This window comes from Rhincodon typus, chromosome 7 (assembly GCF_021869965.1).
Source record: "Rhincodon typus isolate 14 chromosome 7, sRhiTyp1.1, whole genome shotgun sequence".
In the NCBI taxonomy this organism is placed as follows: Eukaryota; Metazoa; Chordata; class Chondrichthyes; order Orectolobiformes; family Rhincodontidae; genus Rhincodon; species Rhincodon typus.
The window spans coordinates 11,184,742-11,201,233 of NC_063338.1; the positions used below are offsets into that span (position 1 = coordinate 11,184,742).

The 16,492-nt window shown below is 41.7% G+C and overlaps 1 protein-coding gene across 1 annotated transcript in view; it reads right to left on the reverse strand.

Moving 5' to 3' along the window:
* The window catches only part of LOC109932140 (partitioning defective 3 homolog B), an 851,675-nt gene that overhangs the window by 437,342 nt on the left and 397,841 nt on the right, over positions 1-16,492 (reverse strand). Inside the window, exon 9 of the mRNA XM_048599077.1 lies at positions 10,552-10,680. Coding sequence (XP_048455034.1) covers positions 10,552-10,680 — 129 coding nt within the window. The remainder of the gene's footprint in view (positions 1-10,551; positions 10,681-16,492) is intronic.

Sequence of the window (16,492 nt, forward strand, 5' to 3'; positions counted from 1 at the left end):
CTACTATGTGTGTGTGTGTGTGTGTGTGTGTGTGTGTGTGTGTGTGTGTGTGTGTGTGTGATACATACACACACACACATAGGCTCAGAGACAGGTGTGGAACAGATGCCAGCTTTGTCCCAGGTGGTGCACTTCTCCCAGGATCAAGGGTACCCTGAAAAGATGGCTGACAATAACTACTAATGAGGGAGCCACTGCACAGAGAGGTTTGTCATGATCACCATTTGTCCCAGTGACTGCTCCAAGGCAAGGTCCCTGCGGAGTCAGCTTCTGTAACAGAGGTCGCACGTTGGTATTGCTGATGTATCAACTTTCGGATGTGCCATCCTGGCATCATCAAAATGAGCACAGTCACTGTGGGCATCTAAGGCCCAGATAGTCATGATAAGGAGTCTGCCTCCACCTCATCTTCTGCCACAGGGAGAGCATCATCTAGAAGTGGCCGGTTGCAGAGACTACTGCATCGGATCTTCTCCCCCACTTCTTTGGGGCATTCAGGTGTTTATGCTGTAAGATAATGTTCACTGCCTAGCATTGAGCCACTCAAAAAACTTGGGCACGGCTGCTGACTTGCATTTCCAAGTCACTTGGACAGACAAGAAGAACAAATGCAGCCAATATATGGGAACACCAGCACCTGCAAGCTCCCCTCCAAGCCACTCGCCATCCTGACTTGGAAATATGTCACTGTTTCTTCAATGTTGCTGCGTCAAAATCCTGAAACTCCCTTCCTAACGGCATTGTGGGTTGACCTACAGCACGTGGACTGCAGCAGTTCAGGGTGTCAGTTCACCATTGCCTCCACAAGGGCAACGAAGGAAGGGAAATAAATGCTGGCCCAGTGAATGAGTGAATAAAATAAAACCTCCAGAAGCGAGGGTTGGCAGAACAATGGAGAGTTATAGAGGAGACATTAAATCTCTTCTTCCTTACCCCTGCATCTATGTCATTAAATTGTCTGTGCTCTGGCAGATGCAGATCTGCATCACTGCCCTTCTACTCCTTGCATCGGCTGTATATCCTACATGAAGTTACACACCTGCTCAAAAAAATAGCACTTATGGATATGAAGACTATTTCCTGTCAAGGAGTGCAACTACTTGTTGAGTCAGCATTACCAAAGAGAGTGGAAAAATGGTAATTTAACAGTACACTGACGACCATTAATGTTTGGCGGAAGTTCCATAATCTTCCCAAAAAAGGTAAAAGACACTTAACATCAGATGTAGTTCCTGTAAGTTCTAATACTGACAAAAGCTTCTATTTATATAACGCCTTAATGTGGAAAGACTTCATAAAGAGATGCGTCATGAACATGCAACAGCGTCAAAGAGATAAAGAAGGGCAGTCAGACAAGGGCCTGCACCATAAATGTTCATACGCTGATAAACCTGTCAGAATTTTCTGCTTTTGAGTATTTTAATATATATTATTTATGGATATCACTGGAAAGGGCAGCATTTGTTATCTGTCCCTAATTGCCCTTGAGAATGTGGTGGTGAGCTACCTTCTTGAGCTCCTGTAGTCTGTGTGGTGGAAGTACACACACTCTGCTGTTAGGGAATGGAGTACCAGGATTCAAATCCGGCTAGACTGAAAGTTTGATGATACAAGTCAAAATCAGGATGGTGTGTGGTTTGAAGGGGTACAGACAGGTGGTGGTGGCTTTGCCTATGCAGTTGCAGCCCTTCTGAAAGTTGAGATGTTGGGTTTGAAGAAGCTGTTGAAGAAGCCTTGCTGAGTTGCAGTGGTGCACTTTTGTTTTGTTTAGTACATCTGCCAAGAGAAACGGTTTCTCCCGAACTACAGTCAAACCCCTCTTGATTTTGTACACTTCTACTGAAGTGTTCTGCCACAAAACTATAACGTGCATGCTGAGTCAGATATATCATTTCACAACAGATCATCAAAAATAAAAGCAAGATTAAAAGACCAAAACAGAACTGCAGTCTCTAACCTCACCACACTGTCTCTCACACACTGCTCTATTTTTAGAAGGAAGGCTTCTCACAATTCCACAAAATCCTGAATTGAAAATTGACGATAATGAATCAACAATTTCAAGGTCTGAATGCACAGAGTCACTAAATATTTTTGAGACAGAGATATACAGATTCTCGACTAACAAGTGACTCGAAGTGTATCTGGAGCTGGCAGGAAAGTGGAGTTGAGACCACAGTCAGATCAGTCATGATCTTATTAAATGGTGGAGCAGGCTCAAGAGGTTAAATGGCATTCTCCTGCTCCTAATTCATATGTTTGTGTATGTATGTGATTTAATTGAATTCGGCCTATAACATCCAATTTTCACTACTGTTCTTGCAATATAGAATGATTGCGGAGGGGGTTGGGGGTGGGGGTTTAAACATGTGTTGTGGCTTTTTTTATATAACTACACGCTTCCATGTTCAGCCTGCCAAAGAAATTCAAAGCATAGAACTTAACTGGTGACATATTTTCAGATCTCTTATGTTTAATGTAAGCGTAAGAGGACTCGATTGTTTCAAATGTACCAAATGGTTACAGTTAATGTTTTGATGGAGCTTGTTGAATTTATACCAACTAGCATATTGTTGGTATGAAGAATATTATGTATTGTCTTACGTATGTTGCATAAAACCCAAGCTACTAGCACTGGTCACGTCAGGGAAGTAGCTGAGAACACGCTGACACTACGTAGAAAACAACATAATAAAACTGATGTGGTCATTTGCATGGAATATTCCAGTGACTGTGTCAACCTTCAACAGAGTTTATCTTAACTTAGCCCTCCTTACATATGCAAGTCCTCTAATCTATTTCCTCTTACGTGGCTCAAATCCTTTGGACTTCTGTATGGAAATAGAGAGTCGTCAGTTCTGACTGACATAAATAACATGGAAGTCCCTGACACGGTGACAAGAGCTTAAAACCAATATACCTTGCAGGTGTGTATGGCATTTATCTCAAAGTATTGAAAGAGACAAGGAAGGTTAAGCCCAGCAGCTACAGTTTAATCTCAAAGACCGGAAAGCTTTCAGAAGCAATAATTCTACAGAAAAATTAAGAGATGCTTGGACATTGTAGATTAATTAAGGAAAACCGGTACAAGTGAGTAAAAGGCAAATCATGGTAACTAATTTGACTGAAATATTTGATCAGGTAACAAAGATTGTTGACGAGGGGAATGTAGTTAATATGGTGCACATGGACCTGTAAAAGCCCATATAAAGTGTCTTATAATACTTTGGCCAGCAAAGTTTGAAGCTCACGGAACAAAAGGGTGAGTAAAAGTGTCAGATTGGATACAAAGTGGTCCAAGCAGTAGTGGATAATTGTCTTCAGAGTGCATGAAGTCAAATGGTGGGGTTCCAGAGCGGTTCTTACAAGCATAATCTGCTTTTTGATCCACATCAATGAACTAGATTTCGGCACACAGTGACCAATTTCAAAATTTTCCAATTACACAAAATCTGGAAGTTTGTGTAGGCTAACCCATTCTCTGGGAACAAATTAACAGACATTTTTGCACTCAAGCAGTGGTGGGAGTACTGATGAAACTGCAACGCAGGGATGGGTGACAAGGGGGTTATTGGTGCAAACAGCCTCAAATTGGATACTCCCACCCAGGACCTCTCCAGGCACCCAATCGGTACCTCTCTTCACAAACCCCAACAAGTAAGCTGACGCATCACAAGCACATACATACGCTCAGAAAGCAGAGGCAGCAGATACAGAAAACAAGATTATTCCTGGCAGGCATGACCCAGATGAACCAAATTACGAGCGCGGTCCTGTGGAATCTAGGATGGTTGAGTACCCAGGCATTTTGAGCCATGAACAGGATAGCCATAAACTGCAAAAACAACACAGGCTGGTGTACATGTGACAGATTAAACTTAATCTGGGGAGGTGTGAATTGACAAATGCTGGAAAGAAGTATGAGGAGAAGCAATATTCAGGGGTGCTCATGACGCAGTGGTAGTGTTCCCTACCTCTAAGTCAGAAAGTCTGGGTTCAAGTCCTACCTGCTCTAAGTATTAACATCTGTGAATAGGTTGATTAGAAATACCTACATTTTTAAGTGGGGTCCAGGAACACAGAAAACGGTTGGTATAAGTGCGCAGCTTATTAAAGGTGCCACAGGAGGTTAGAAAAAGAAATTTAAGAGGTAAACAGAAACGTGGACTTTATAAAGAGATTAAGAAGATGTTTTAACACGCTTGCCTTCATTGCTCAGACCTTTGAGTATAGGACTTGGGAAGTCATGTTGAGGTTGTACTGGATGTTGGTGAGGCCTTTTCTGGAGTAGTGTTCAGTCATGGTTACCCTGTTATAGGAGGATATTATCAAGCCCTGGAGAGGGGTCAGAAAAGATTTACCAGGATGTTGCCAGGAATAGAAAGCTTTGAGCTACAGGGAGAGGCTGGATAGGCTGGGATATTTTTCACTGCAGCCTGGGAGGTTGAGGGGTGACCTTATACAGGTTAATAAATCATGAGGGATGTAGAAAGGCAGAATGACAAGTCTCTTTTCCCTAGGGTGGGGACTTCAAGACTAGGGGACATATTTTTAAGGTGAAGAGAGCAAGAATTAAAAAAGACATGTGGGGCAATTTTTCTACACAAAGTGGTTCATGTGTGGAATGAATTGAGGGCTGAGGGAAGTTCAGTGTCTTGAAGGTGAGACTTTTACTGCTCTTCAGGAGGAAGTGATGCTTCATCGAGGAAGTAAAGTCACCATAGTCCCAAAATATCCACATAGTCCCTGACCCCAGTCAGAAGAGTTCTGGCCACTGTTGGTGCTGCAGCCAGGCCAAGGAGGGTCGTCTGGTAATGGACCTGGACCTCCAGTTAAATATAAAATCTTATCAAGGCCTGTCTGGCTGTTGCTGGTGTGGGGAGGCTGGGGGGGTGAAGGTTGCTCCCAATAGGTGCCAGGGACCTGGAAAGAAAGCACATGAAACCAAGCCCCCTGACACCACCAACCATCTCAACCTTGACTGGTCTTCAGCATGCAAAGGACAAACCTATTCAGGATGCCCATTCTGCACAGGCCTCTCCCACCACCTGTTACATTTGACAGGTTGTGGAAATGGGATCCTTAACTGGGCCATGTGTGGGCACTCTACCTGCAACCTCACTCACCACTTGCAAAATAATTTAAGGGGAGGTCAGCACAGTGGCTTACTTTATGGTTCACCTGCCTTGTTTCAACCCCCCACTCCAAGCCCCTAAAATGCTACCACTGAGTACAGAAACAAGGAAGCTATGCTGAAACATTATAAAACGCTGGTTCCACCTCAGCTGGAGTGTTGTGTCCAATTCTGACACCCACTTTCCACAACCTCCCGCTTCCTCAACACTACCTGTCCCTCCATCTATCTTTGTGAGATCTGCAAACTAAGCAACGATGCCCTTAATTCCTTCATCCAGGTCGCTAGTGTATAACATAAATAGCTGTGGTCCCAACACTGACCCCTGCAGAGCTCCACAAGTCACCAGCTGCCATCCTGAAAAAAAACCCACCTTATCTACACTCTCTGCCTCTACCAGTTAACCAATCCTTCATCCATGCCAGTGCCTTGCCCCAACACCACCAGCTCTTATCTTATTTAACAGTCTCCTGTGTGGCACCTTGTCAAAAGCTTTCTGGAAACTCAAATAGATCACATCCACTGGCTCTCTTTTGTCTCGCTTGTTACCTCCTCAAAGAATTCGAAAAGATGTGTCAGGCATATCCTCCCCTTGACAAAGCTGTGCTGACTCAACCCTATTTTACCATGCACTTCCAAGTACTCTGCAATCTCATCCTTAATAATAGACACTAAAATCTTACTAACTTTTCTGATGAAGGGTCTAGGCCCCAAACGTCAGCCTTTCTGCTCCTATGATGCTGCTTGGCCTGCTGTGTTCATCCAGCTCTGCACCTTGTTGTAATGATGTTGAGGTTGTACAGGACATCAGTGAGGCCTCTCCTAGAATACCATGTTCAGTTCTAGTCAGCCAGTTACAGGAAGATTATTATTAAACTGGAGAGGGTTCAAAAGAGATTTACCCAGGATGTTGCTGGGTACGTAAGGTTTGAGTTATAAAGAAACGCTGGATAGGCTGGGACTTTTTCCACTGGACCATAGGAGGTTCAGAGGCGACCTGATAGAAGTTTATTAAATAATGAGAGATATAGATAGAATTAATGGTTGTTGTCTTTTCCCTAGGATGGGGAATTTCAAAACTAGGGGGCACATTTTTGAGGACAGAGATTTAAAAAAGACACGAGGGGCAAAGTTTTACACAGAGGGTGGTTCACGTGTAGAATGAGCTTCCTGAGGAAGTAGTGGATGTGGGTACAATTACAATGTTTAAGAGACATTTGGATAGGTACAGGAAAAGGAAAGGTTTGGAGGGATATAGACCAGGAGCAGGCAAGTGGGGCTAGTTTATCTGGGATTATGTTCGGCACGGACTGGTTGGACCAAACGGTCTCTTTCCGCGCTGTATAACTTTATGACACCATGACTGAAGTCGGGCTAACCAGTCTATAATTTCCTGTGTTGTCTCGCTCCCTTCTGAAACAGGGGTGTTACATTAGCCATTTTTCAGTCACCTTGGACCCTTCCTGTCTCTGGTGATTCCTGAAAGATCACCACCAATACCTCTACAATCTCCTCAGCTATCTTGTTCAGAACTCTGGGTTGTAGTCCATCTGTGCTGGGTGATTTATCCATCTTCAGACCTTTCAGCTTGCGCAGCACTTGATTCTTCATGAAGGCCACCACACTCACCTCTGCTCCATGACTCTCTTGAAGCTCTGGTACGCTACTGGTGCCTTCCACTGTGAAAACTGACGCAAAATATCTCTTCATTTCCTCCACCAATTCCTTGCTCTCCATTACTACTTCTCCAGCCTCTTTTGCCAGCAGTCCAGGGTCCACTCTTGTCTCTCCCTTACCTTTCAGATATCAAAATAAACTCTCACAATCTTCTTTGAGATTACTAGCTAGCTTATTCACATATTTCATTTTCTCCACCCTTATTGCCCTTTTAAGTTATCCTCTGATTGTTTTAAAAGGTTTCCCAATCCTCTGGCTTCCCACTAAGCTTCACCACATTGTATTCATTTTCTTTTGCTTTTATACTGTCCCCAACTTCCCTGGTGAGCCATGACTGCCTTGCCTTCCCCTTTAGTTTGCTGCTTCTTTGTTGGGATGAATTTCTGTTGCTGTCGCTCCTGAATTAAACCCAGATGTTGCTCCACCATTTTCCCTGCTAGGCTCCCCTTCCAATCAGCTCTAGCCGGTTCCTCTCTTATGCCTTTATAGTTACCTTTACTCAATTGTAATACCATTAAGGCTGGTTCCAGTTTCTCCCCCTCAAACTGCAGGGTGAATTCTATCATATTATGGTCACGGACCTGACGGATCCCTTCCCTAATTAAGCGAAGGATAGGTAAATGGATAGGAAAGGATTGGAGGGATATGGACCAGGAGCAGGCAAATGGGACTAGTTTAGTCTGGGATTATGTTCCACATCATTAAATGATTACACATCACCAGATCCAGAACTGCCTTTTCCCTTGTGGGCTGTACCACAAGCTGCTCCAAAAGGGAAAAAAAAAATCTTTCAAAAATTCCTTTTCTTAAGATGTGCTACCGACCTGATTTTGCCAGTCCACCTGCACTTGAAGTCCCCCATGATTATTGTAATGGTGCCTTTCTTTCATGGATGGACTGGAGGAGCTGGGTCCTTCCTCATTACAAAAAGAGCAGGTTGAGGGAAGATTTGATCAAGTAGTTCAAAATCTCGAGGAGGTCTAGACAGAGTAGATAAGAAGCATGTGGCCCCGTCAAATAAAAAAGGATGGAAAATTACAGGACACCATTCAGAATGATTGGCAAAAGAAAAAAAATGCTGACATGAGGAAAAGCGAGCTTTTAGTGCGGCAATTAGTTAAGATTTGCAATACACAGCACAAACGGTGTGGTGCAGGTACATTCAATCATGGCTCTCAAAAGGGAATTGGATGAGAAACTTGGAAAAAATAAGAAAAATAAGGGGAAAGGGCAGGGAATTGTAACTAGTTGAGCTTCTGCTGCAGCAGGGAGATTGCATTGACACAATCAGTTGAATATCTCTCTTACTGCTGTGATCATTCCAAGGATCTATGAAGGCCATTTTAGGCATTGGCAATCATTACTGAGGCATCACTGGAGAGGTACCTGTAGCTTGGGAAGTATACTGATGTGTTTCAATAGTCAAATCAGGTGACAAGATTGACATAGGCAAGTACAGACTCATTAATCTTACTTCAATTATATTTAAAATGCAGGAGAGAGAGAAATTCAACCCATAAGTCCAGGCTACATTTAAAAGAAGGCTTGAAAGATGAAAGGATAAACTACACTAAGCCACAGTACTTTTCTACTTTTCACCTACATCCTAAAAGTGGTATAAAATGCATCAGCAGAAAAAAATATTTTTGATTAACAGAACTCGAAAACGTCTCAATTTTCATGACTGACCTCTCAACACCCAATCTTCCCTTTCATTTATTAGGGTCCTTTGGTCTGCATCATAAATTCTATCCTCCATTTAACTGAATGGGTTAGTCAGGCTTCCAAGGCGACGTTCCCTTTCTCAAAGGTGCAAGGAAATTAAATGCAGAAATAATTTGCAAGATCCCTAAACAAGAGAATGCTGAATTAAGCACTGTTGGATGGGTTGTTGTTGGGTCTCAATCTAGCTGTGCCCCTGATCTGGAAGGACAGAGGAGTGCAAAATCAGCCCAGCTCAAATGGCTTGTTGCACTAGGTACAAAACCAGCATTTACAACAATAAATATTGTCATCCTTCATGTTTCTAACTCCTTTTATCCTCATACTTTTGAATAGAGCTGCATTAAAGCTCACCTCTCAGTTTCATATAGCTCTACGGCAAACACAGCATATGCCTATAAGAACTTTTGACATGTCAGTGATTTTCTTTAAAAAGTCATTTTCAGATACAAGATTGCAGAAAATGGATACCACAGCTTTCAAACCCAATAAGCATGTGGCCAGGAAAAGTGACTGCTCTGCAATAATTCTAAAGGAGGGAGGCAAACAACAAAGAGATGGGAAGAGACAGACAGCCTTTTTATCCCCAAAATGCTCTCTGTAATAGATAATAAGAAAAGTCAAACAAAAGTAGGAAATCCATTCCTTCCTTCCTTCCTTCCTCGCGCAGGATTTAGTGCAAAATAAGGTCACCCGCATCAAATCTGGAAACAGAACTCAGAGTTTGTATAAGGAGACACAGGAGGCAGATAGCGTGCCAGGTACGTTGAAGTTGTACAAGAATAAAAGACAGAGATTCAGCAAACAATAAAGACAGTCAACAGGAGGAACCCTGCTGGGCTGCTTCAGAATCTAAAGGCATTAAAAGATAACAAAGGATCAAGAGAGAGAAACATTAAAATAAAGGACAGTGAGGGTGAAAAAAAAATAATGGGAGGCAAAAAGATACTGTCTTGAAAAAGCATCTAAAATGTATCTTCATGTGCACATAGTATTTTTTTGCTGTTCATCTAGATGGATTTAATAAGCCAACTCTCAACAATATACTATCTTTTCTAATAATGAACTTATTTGAAAATGCATTCAAGACAAAAGTGAAATAAGCAGAAGGTAATAGAATGTCTGGTAATAAGTTGCAAGGCAGTAATTTGATCATCAGCTTAGGTGACGTCATAAATTACAAGAGCAAAGCTCAAGTCATTTAAAAATTTCAGCAGGGCCCGGAGATTAAATTACCTCTTGAAACTCCATCATCAAACACTAGGAATTTTTCACATTATATAGCCATTTTATCCATTATGGACATGCCGAGTACAGTGCAGACTATCAGGTCTAATTGAAACATTCATAGAGATGGCAGGAACAAACGTGACAAGGGTATAGGGCATTCTTTATGTGCTACAGTCAGATTCTAAGTGGCAACAACGTGAGTTTTCTAAAAGGTTGAGAAACATACAAACGCACATTTACACATCACAGTGTTAACATTACAGGTTAAGTGACGAAACCACTCAGTTCCTCCAGCCTGCAGCGCCACTCCATTACATCATGGCTGATCTGCATCATAACTCCGCTCACTTCAGCAACCCTTAATACGCTGATCTAATAAAAATCTATTAATCTCTTTTTTTAAAATCTTGAACATAACTTGGCTCAACAGCTTTTCAGTGGAGGAGATTCCAGCATTCCACTGTCTTCTATCACAGAATCGTTATAGGAGGCCACTTGGTCCATTACGCTTGCACCTAGTGCCAATCTCTTGCCTACCCCATATCCCTGCACGCCATTTCTATCCAAATAACCACCCAATGTCCTTGAACGCCTCAAATGAATCTGTCTCCATACTTCCAGACAGTGCATTCTACTCAGTGTGAAAAAACTTCTTCTCATATCACTATTGCTTCACTTGCACGTCACTTTAAATCAAGTTAAGTGAAGATCCGCTTCACATATCCTGCTCAAGTCACGTGATAATAGCACACTCCTGCTTTTGAGAACAAAGACTGATTGTACATTACCAATTCACGAGGCACAAAGACGTCGTCTTGGCGAGCAACCACAAGAGCGACTGTTTCTCCATGTTTCGTGCTGCGCAGCATTGCAACCAGCTCCTCCTGCGTTTTCCCAGTTATATCAATGCCATTCACCTGTCAGAACAGTAATAATCAGCAATAAGCACAACACTTGAAGACAAAATGTAGTCCAGAAAATCACAAGAAAAATACATTCAAAGAGAAACTGAAAAACAACAATTCGGATGTAGTTGGTTATGATTTGGCTCAAGAAGGGACAGAAAATAAATTAAAAACTTGAAATTAAAGTAACAATGGAAATAAAAGCAGACATTGCTGGAAAATCTCAGCAGGTCTGGCAGCATCTGTGGAGAGAAATCAGAATTAACGTTTTGGGACCACTGATCCTTGATCAGAACTTAGAACTTCTGTTGTGAAGAAAGGTCACTGGATCCAAAACGTTAACTCTGATTTCTCTCCACAGATGCTGCCAGGTCTGCTGAGATCTTGCAGTTATTTCTGTTTTTGTTTCAGATTTCCAGCATATGCAGTTATTTTGGTTTTTTAACAATGGAAATACTTGCGTCGAAAAGTGTCCTTTGTGATCTTGCAGCATCTCAAAGCATTTTACACACAATGAAGTACTTTTGAGGTGCAGTTATTACTGTAAGGTAGGAAACACTGTAACCAAGGTTATCCATTAAAGTCCCAAAAGTATCATTCAATAATGGCCAGATAATTTCTTTTGTGATGCTCTTTCAGTGATAAGCAACAACCCAGTGTAAACTTCCTTACTCTTCTTAAGTGTCTAAAGATCTTTTACGTTCAGCCGAGAGGGCAGAGATGACTTATGCTGTAATCTAAAATACAAGATTTTAGACAGTGCAGCACTCCCTCAGTCCTGATTTTAGCCGCTTATCTCTGTTGGGGGATTTGAAATCACAACTTCCTGACTATGAATTGCAAGTGCTATCCACTGAGCCATCGCCAAGCATTCAAAATATGAGAAGCACCACTGGAAAACAGACTAAGCAAAATTCTGATATGGTTTGTTGTCTGTCTATGAAGTCAATTTTATGGATGTCATTCCTCATCAGTGAGTGAACCAAAAAAAAATAACAGAACGAGACCTTACAGCTCCTCCAACCTCAAGATCATGATCTTCAATTTCAACTCTACCTTCCCACATTGATTGATGATGATGCATCACCCAGAAAAAATGGTCCACTAAAATGTTACATTTCACAGTCAATGGACGTGCATTCCATGTGAAAGGAAATACTGAAACATAAAACTAACGTACACGAGTAACTCTCCAACCAAGTAGGGAATCAAAGGCATGGCCTTATCTTTCTCTTGTTTCCCTCTTAAATCTAAACACCAAAAGCAGCTAGTAGATCTCCTACATCCATATTGAGCAGCTAGTGGGAAAAGTTCTGCCGAATACTCCCTTCTAGACAACTTCTTTCCTTGATATGGGTTGTTTCTTTATAGAAAGGTTATGAGCAAAGGTTTAAAAAGCTGGGCCACTTCTGCCTTGAAAGGAAGTGAATGACTGGAGCAGTATGTAGAGTTGTACATAAGATCAGGATAAATGTAAGCATTATTTCAAGTTACATTACAACTGCAGATCACAGACAGAGTCACAAAAGTGAAAGGTAAATGTCACAAACGATGGATTTCCACACAGACACACGCACATACACAAAATATTATTACCTGGATGGCTGAAAACTCTGGAGTCATTCAAGCAATTACATATTAAGGAACATCCTGGGAGAATCAATTTCTATATTGGAATGATAAGCTAAATGTTTCAATGGCTGCCCTCATCTCAATTTAGAATTGGCCACTTGCAGATTATCTCTGACATTCTTGAGAATGTTCTTAACTTTCGTTGTTGGTGTTTTTCTTTCCTCTGATCAAACCATTTATTAAGCTGAGAAGATGTACAGTCAACTTGTTCAAGTGCATCTATTATGAAATTACTCTATTACTCACCTTTCATCTGACTCAGACCTAGCAATACAAGTCCTGAAGATAAATCTCCTTAATCTATGATTCTTACTGTGCTATTAATAAAGTAGTATTAAGGAGTGCAAGTCAACTCAAAATGATGGATCTTACAGGTACACTGTGATGTAGGAGAAACAACTTGACAATCTGACAGAGTTATTTCTCAAATCAAAGTGTGTGTATAAAGATTCACTATTTTTGACTTTTGATATACTGCTTCAAAACACTGAAATTAACCAAGTACAATAGTCTAGTGACATTGCTGAACTAATAATCGGAGAACTCCAGTTCAGATCCCAGGATGGAAACTTGAGAGCTCAAATTCAGTCTTTTAAAAAAAATCTAGCAATGGAAGTACCCTCTGAAAGTGACTATGAAGCTTTAGGATTTATATAAAAAACGCAGGCACTTCATTACTGTTCTTTGGGCAAGAGACAGGTCTCAATATGACTAAGCCCCACTCCAACTGTAATGACTCTGAACTATCCATGATTTCCTGATATGGCCTTTTAAGCTTAATTGTATCAAACCAGGAGTAAGAACAAGAATAAAGCAGGTAGATATGTTACCACTTTCGCATGGCCACAAGGAAAGAGCAATAATGATCCGCCTCATCAGCAGTGCCTACGAAACAAACTTGCACTTGTTTTGTAAATTGCCAACCCTTGCTTCATAGCACACTCTCAATTCTAATCAACCGAACTGCAATTTTAACAAAAGGATCCCTTAAGAAGTGCAGCAAGACATCTGCCTGTTATCCTTTTGCAAAAAAAAATTACAAGGAGGATACTTTGATCTGAGAGTGATGAGTTGAAAACAAAATCTGATAGCTTTCATTTCCTGAGCAATGTATATCCCTCTAGGGTCTCGCTTCAACCTCCATTTCAGCCTGAATTAAACTATAGGTCACTCTTTTCTAGTAGACTGTCACACATGGAGCCTTTTACTTCCATTGCTGACATAGTGATGATAGTCGTGCGCACAATCAGCGATGTTTTTGGCGACAAGGAAAGATGCATAATTTTGGTAATACAATGACAAGAACACAGACTACCAGTTTGACCCGTATTTTACCCTTTCAGCAAATGGATTTTTTGCATTTCTCAGGAATTTCCAGATGTCCGAGTCTCAAGGCTGCCTGCATACGAAAATTTCCCAACAGATTCTTAATTGAAAGCTTTACAAAAAAAAAACGTGAAGTGAAATGAACACCAAAGTGCATGAATAGTATGAAAGGACTGTAGAAAACTGCACAGCATTACGCAGGCAGACAATGTGTCAAGACCAGCTGCGTATATAATCACCACGGTTATTCAACTCAGCACAGACTTTTGCTTCGATTGTCAAGCCATCAAGCTTCTGCCAGTGCCCTTTTGCTCACTATCAGGAGGCATGAGATACCACCCAGATATAAAGTACGCGTTAACCCAGCCACGGGGCCAGGCCACAATCTCCACTTGTCATCTACCTGTTTGGTGCAGATTAAGATCAGAAGCTCAGTATGGGCTGTGGTTGTTGAATTAACTCCACCATCACCTAGTCAACCTTTATTTACACCTGGAGAGTCCTCGACACTGATTCGGCTCCTCAGAGTGCACAGGATACCTGGCACTCCTGTTCTTGTCTGTCAGCCAGAGCTCCCTGACTGGATCAGATTAACAGCCCCAATCAGGGAACTCATATTCAATGAGGTCCAGCTGCCTGACCTCATTACAATCACTGCAGTGGTGATGATGGAAATAAGAAAAAAGTGAGAAGACCACACAGCTGATTCACCCCTGCCGAAACAGCAAGTCAAAAGAGAAAAGCAAAATATGGCTGATGGTTGAAATCTGTTGTAAAAAAACGTAACTGTGGGAAACATTCAGCAGGTCTGGCAGCATCTGTGGAAAAGCAGATCGGGTTAATGCTTCAAGTAAATGACCAGCAAGCAGAGCGATTGTAGCCACCAAAATGTAGTATCTACTTGCCCCCTCATCAACCCAGATCTCGGTCCCGAAGGAGGGTCACTAGATCTGAAACACTGACTTTGCTTTCTCTCCACAGATGCTGCTAGACCTGCTGAGTTTCTCCAGCAATTTCTGTTTTTGCTTCAGATTCTGCAGCTCTTTGTTTTTTTTTGTTGAGCGATAAATGCTGAATGGGTGCTAACGAGAAGTGTGAATAGGTGAAAATGACTGTGCTGGGAGTAACATATACAGAAGAGCACCTGCGAGTGTTTTGGTGGATAATAAACATGGGGCAAAGTGTTCATGGAGGAGGATACATTTTGAGGATCAGGAACAGAAAACTTTGGGACAGGGGTAGGAACACAGAATGGCTGAGTTAGAGTGACCCTTAATGAATGACAGGCAAGAATGTGGTGTTGAGGCCAAGATGAGATCAATTATGATTTTATTGAATGATGCAGGAGGCTTGAGGGGCTGAACTGCCTACACTCCTGCTCCTTGTTCTTATGCTCTTTTGACCACAAGAAGTTGTTCAAGTTAAGCCAAGGGCTGGCAGGCTGGAGGCAAACTCTTTGCAATGGGAGAACAGAGGAGTGGAAGCAAAGTTGGAAAAGGACCGGGAAAAGATTTATAAGGCGCGTAACCCTTTGATTGTCAATTCCTGACCTTAGTTTAAGCACTGGAACAGATTTATCTAAAGCAGTTTGAAGTGAGATTGGGTACAGCACAAGTTAGTTCTAGGATTGGCCAGCAGCTACACCTATCAAGTATTTTCATGGATCTGCCAAAAGTGAATGCTGTTTTCCGATTTCATGGATTTATTGATCAGTAACAAATTCATCCTAATACGTTACAAAAAAATAGTGGTGAACAACCTGCATAGCCGACAGTAAACATCTGTTTTCTTAAAAGCATTACTAAATTGTCTAAATGTAAAGGCAGCATATCCGTGTTAATGTTATTTTGGTGGCTAGAGAGGTCCAAAATTACCTTTGTAGGTGGTTCTTCAATCAAAGCTTTTGAGAACCACTGGTCTAACAAAAAGGGAGGAAAAATATAGGCCATATAGATCATCACTGAAACATGTGAATAAAAAAATATGTGGCACAATTTGGACCTAACTGAGATCTGGTGATCTTGACAATACTTTTGCAAGCTATGATCACAAAAGTACCCTTGAACCCAAATTCAGATTATGGGAATGACCTCATCCAATGCAATGTGCTTAAAACGTGTTTATATTTTCCCTTTGGTTTTTACCTCAATGGCAAATTGGGGTACAGGTGGGAAAAAGAAAGCTGAGGCAATGATGAATGCAAGACAACAAGGTGCAGGGCTGGATGAACACAGCAGGTCAAGCAGCATCATAGGAGCAGAGAGGCTGATGTTTCGGGCCTTGACCCTTCATCAGAAAAAGGAATGCAGCCGGCTTTTCCCCACAAGGCAAAAGGAGGAGTGACTCCTGAGTTACTTACTGCAATAAATCATCACTTTTGAGTGCAAGGTTTTCAAAATCAAAAACAGCTTTGATGTGAACAGGGGCTATGGGACAAAACCAGAACTGTGTCCATTACAGACATACGTGGCAGTGCTGGAGAGAAATGGTGTTTTGTTTCTTTCACTCTTCATCCTTGCCCTGTAAAATTTGGGAGTCAAATGGGAGACATTGGAGGCTTGGTGCACTTTTGGAAATTTTGTAAGGGTGAACTTCTTTTATTCAATTCCGAATGATCACACAAACAAGCAATTATCCTGCCAACAGCTGCACTAATACCAGTTTAATTTCCCTACACGGTAACTTTGTCCCAAGCACTGTTATTGCAATTATGCATCTTACAAATGTCAAATTCAAATCAATCAGCTAATCAGACCAAAAATACATACATTTTCCTTCAGAGATAGTAGGAACTGCAGATGCTAGAGAATCCGAGACAACAAGGTGCAGAGCTGGATGAACACAGCAGGCCAAGCAGCATCATAGG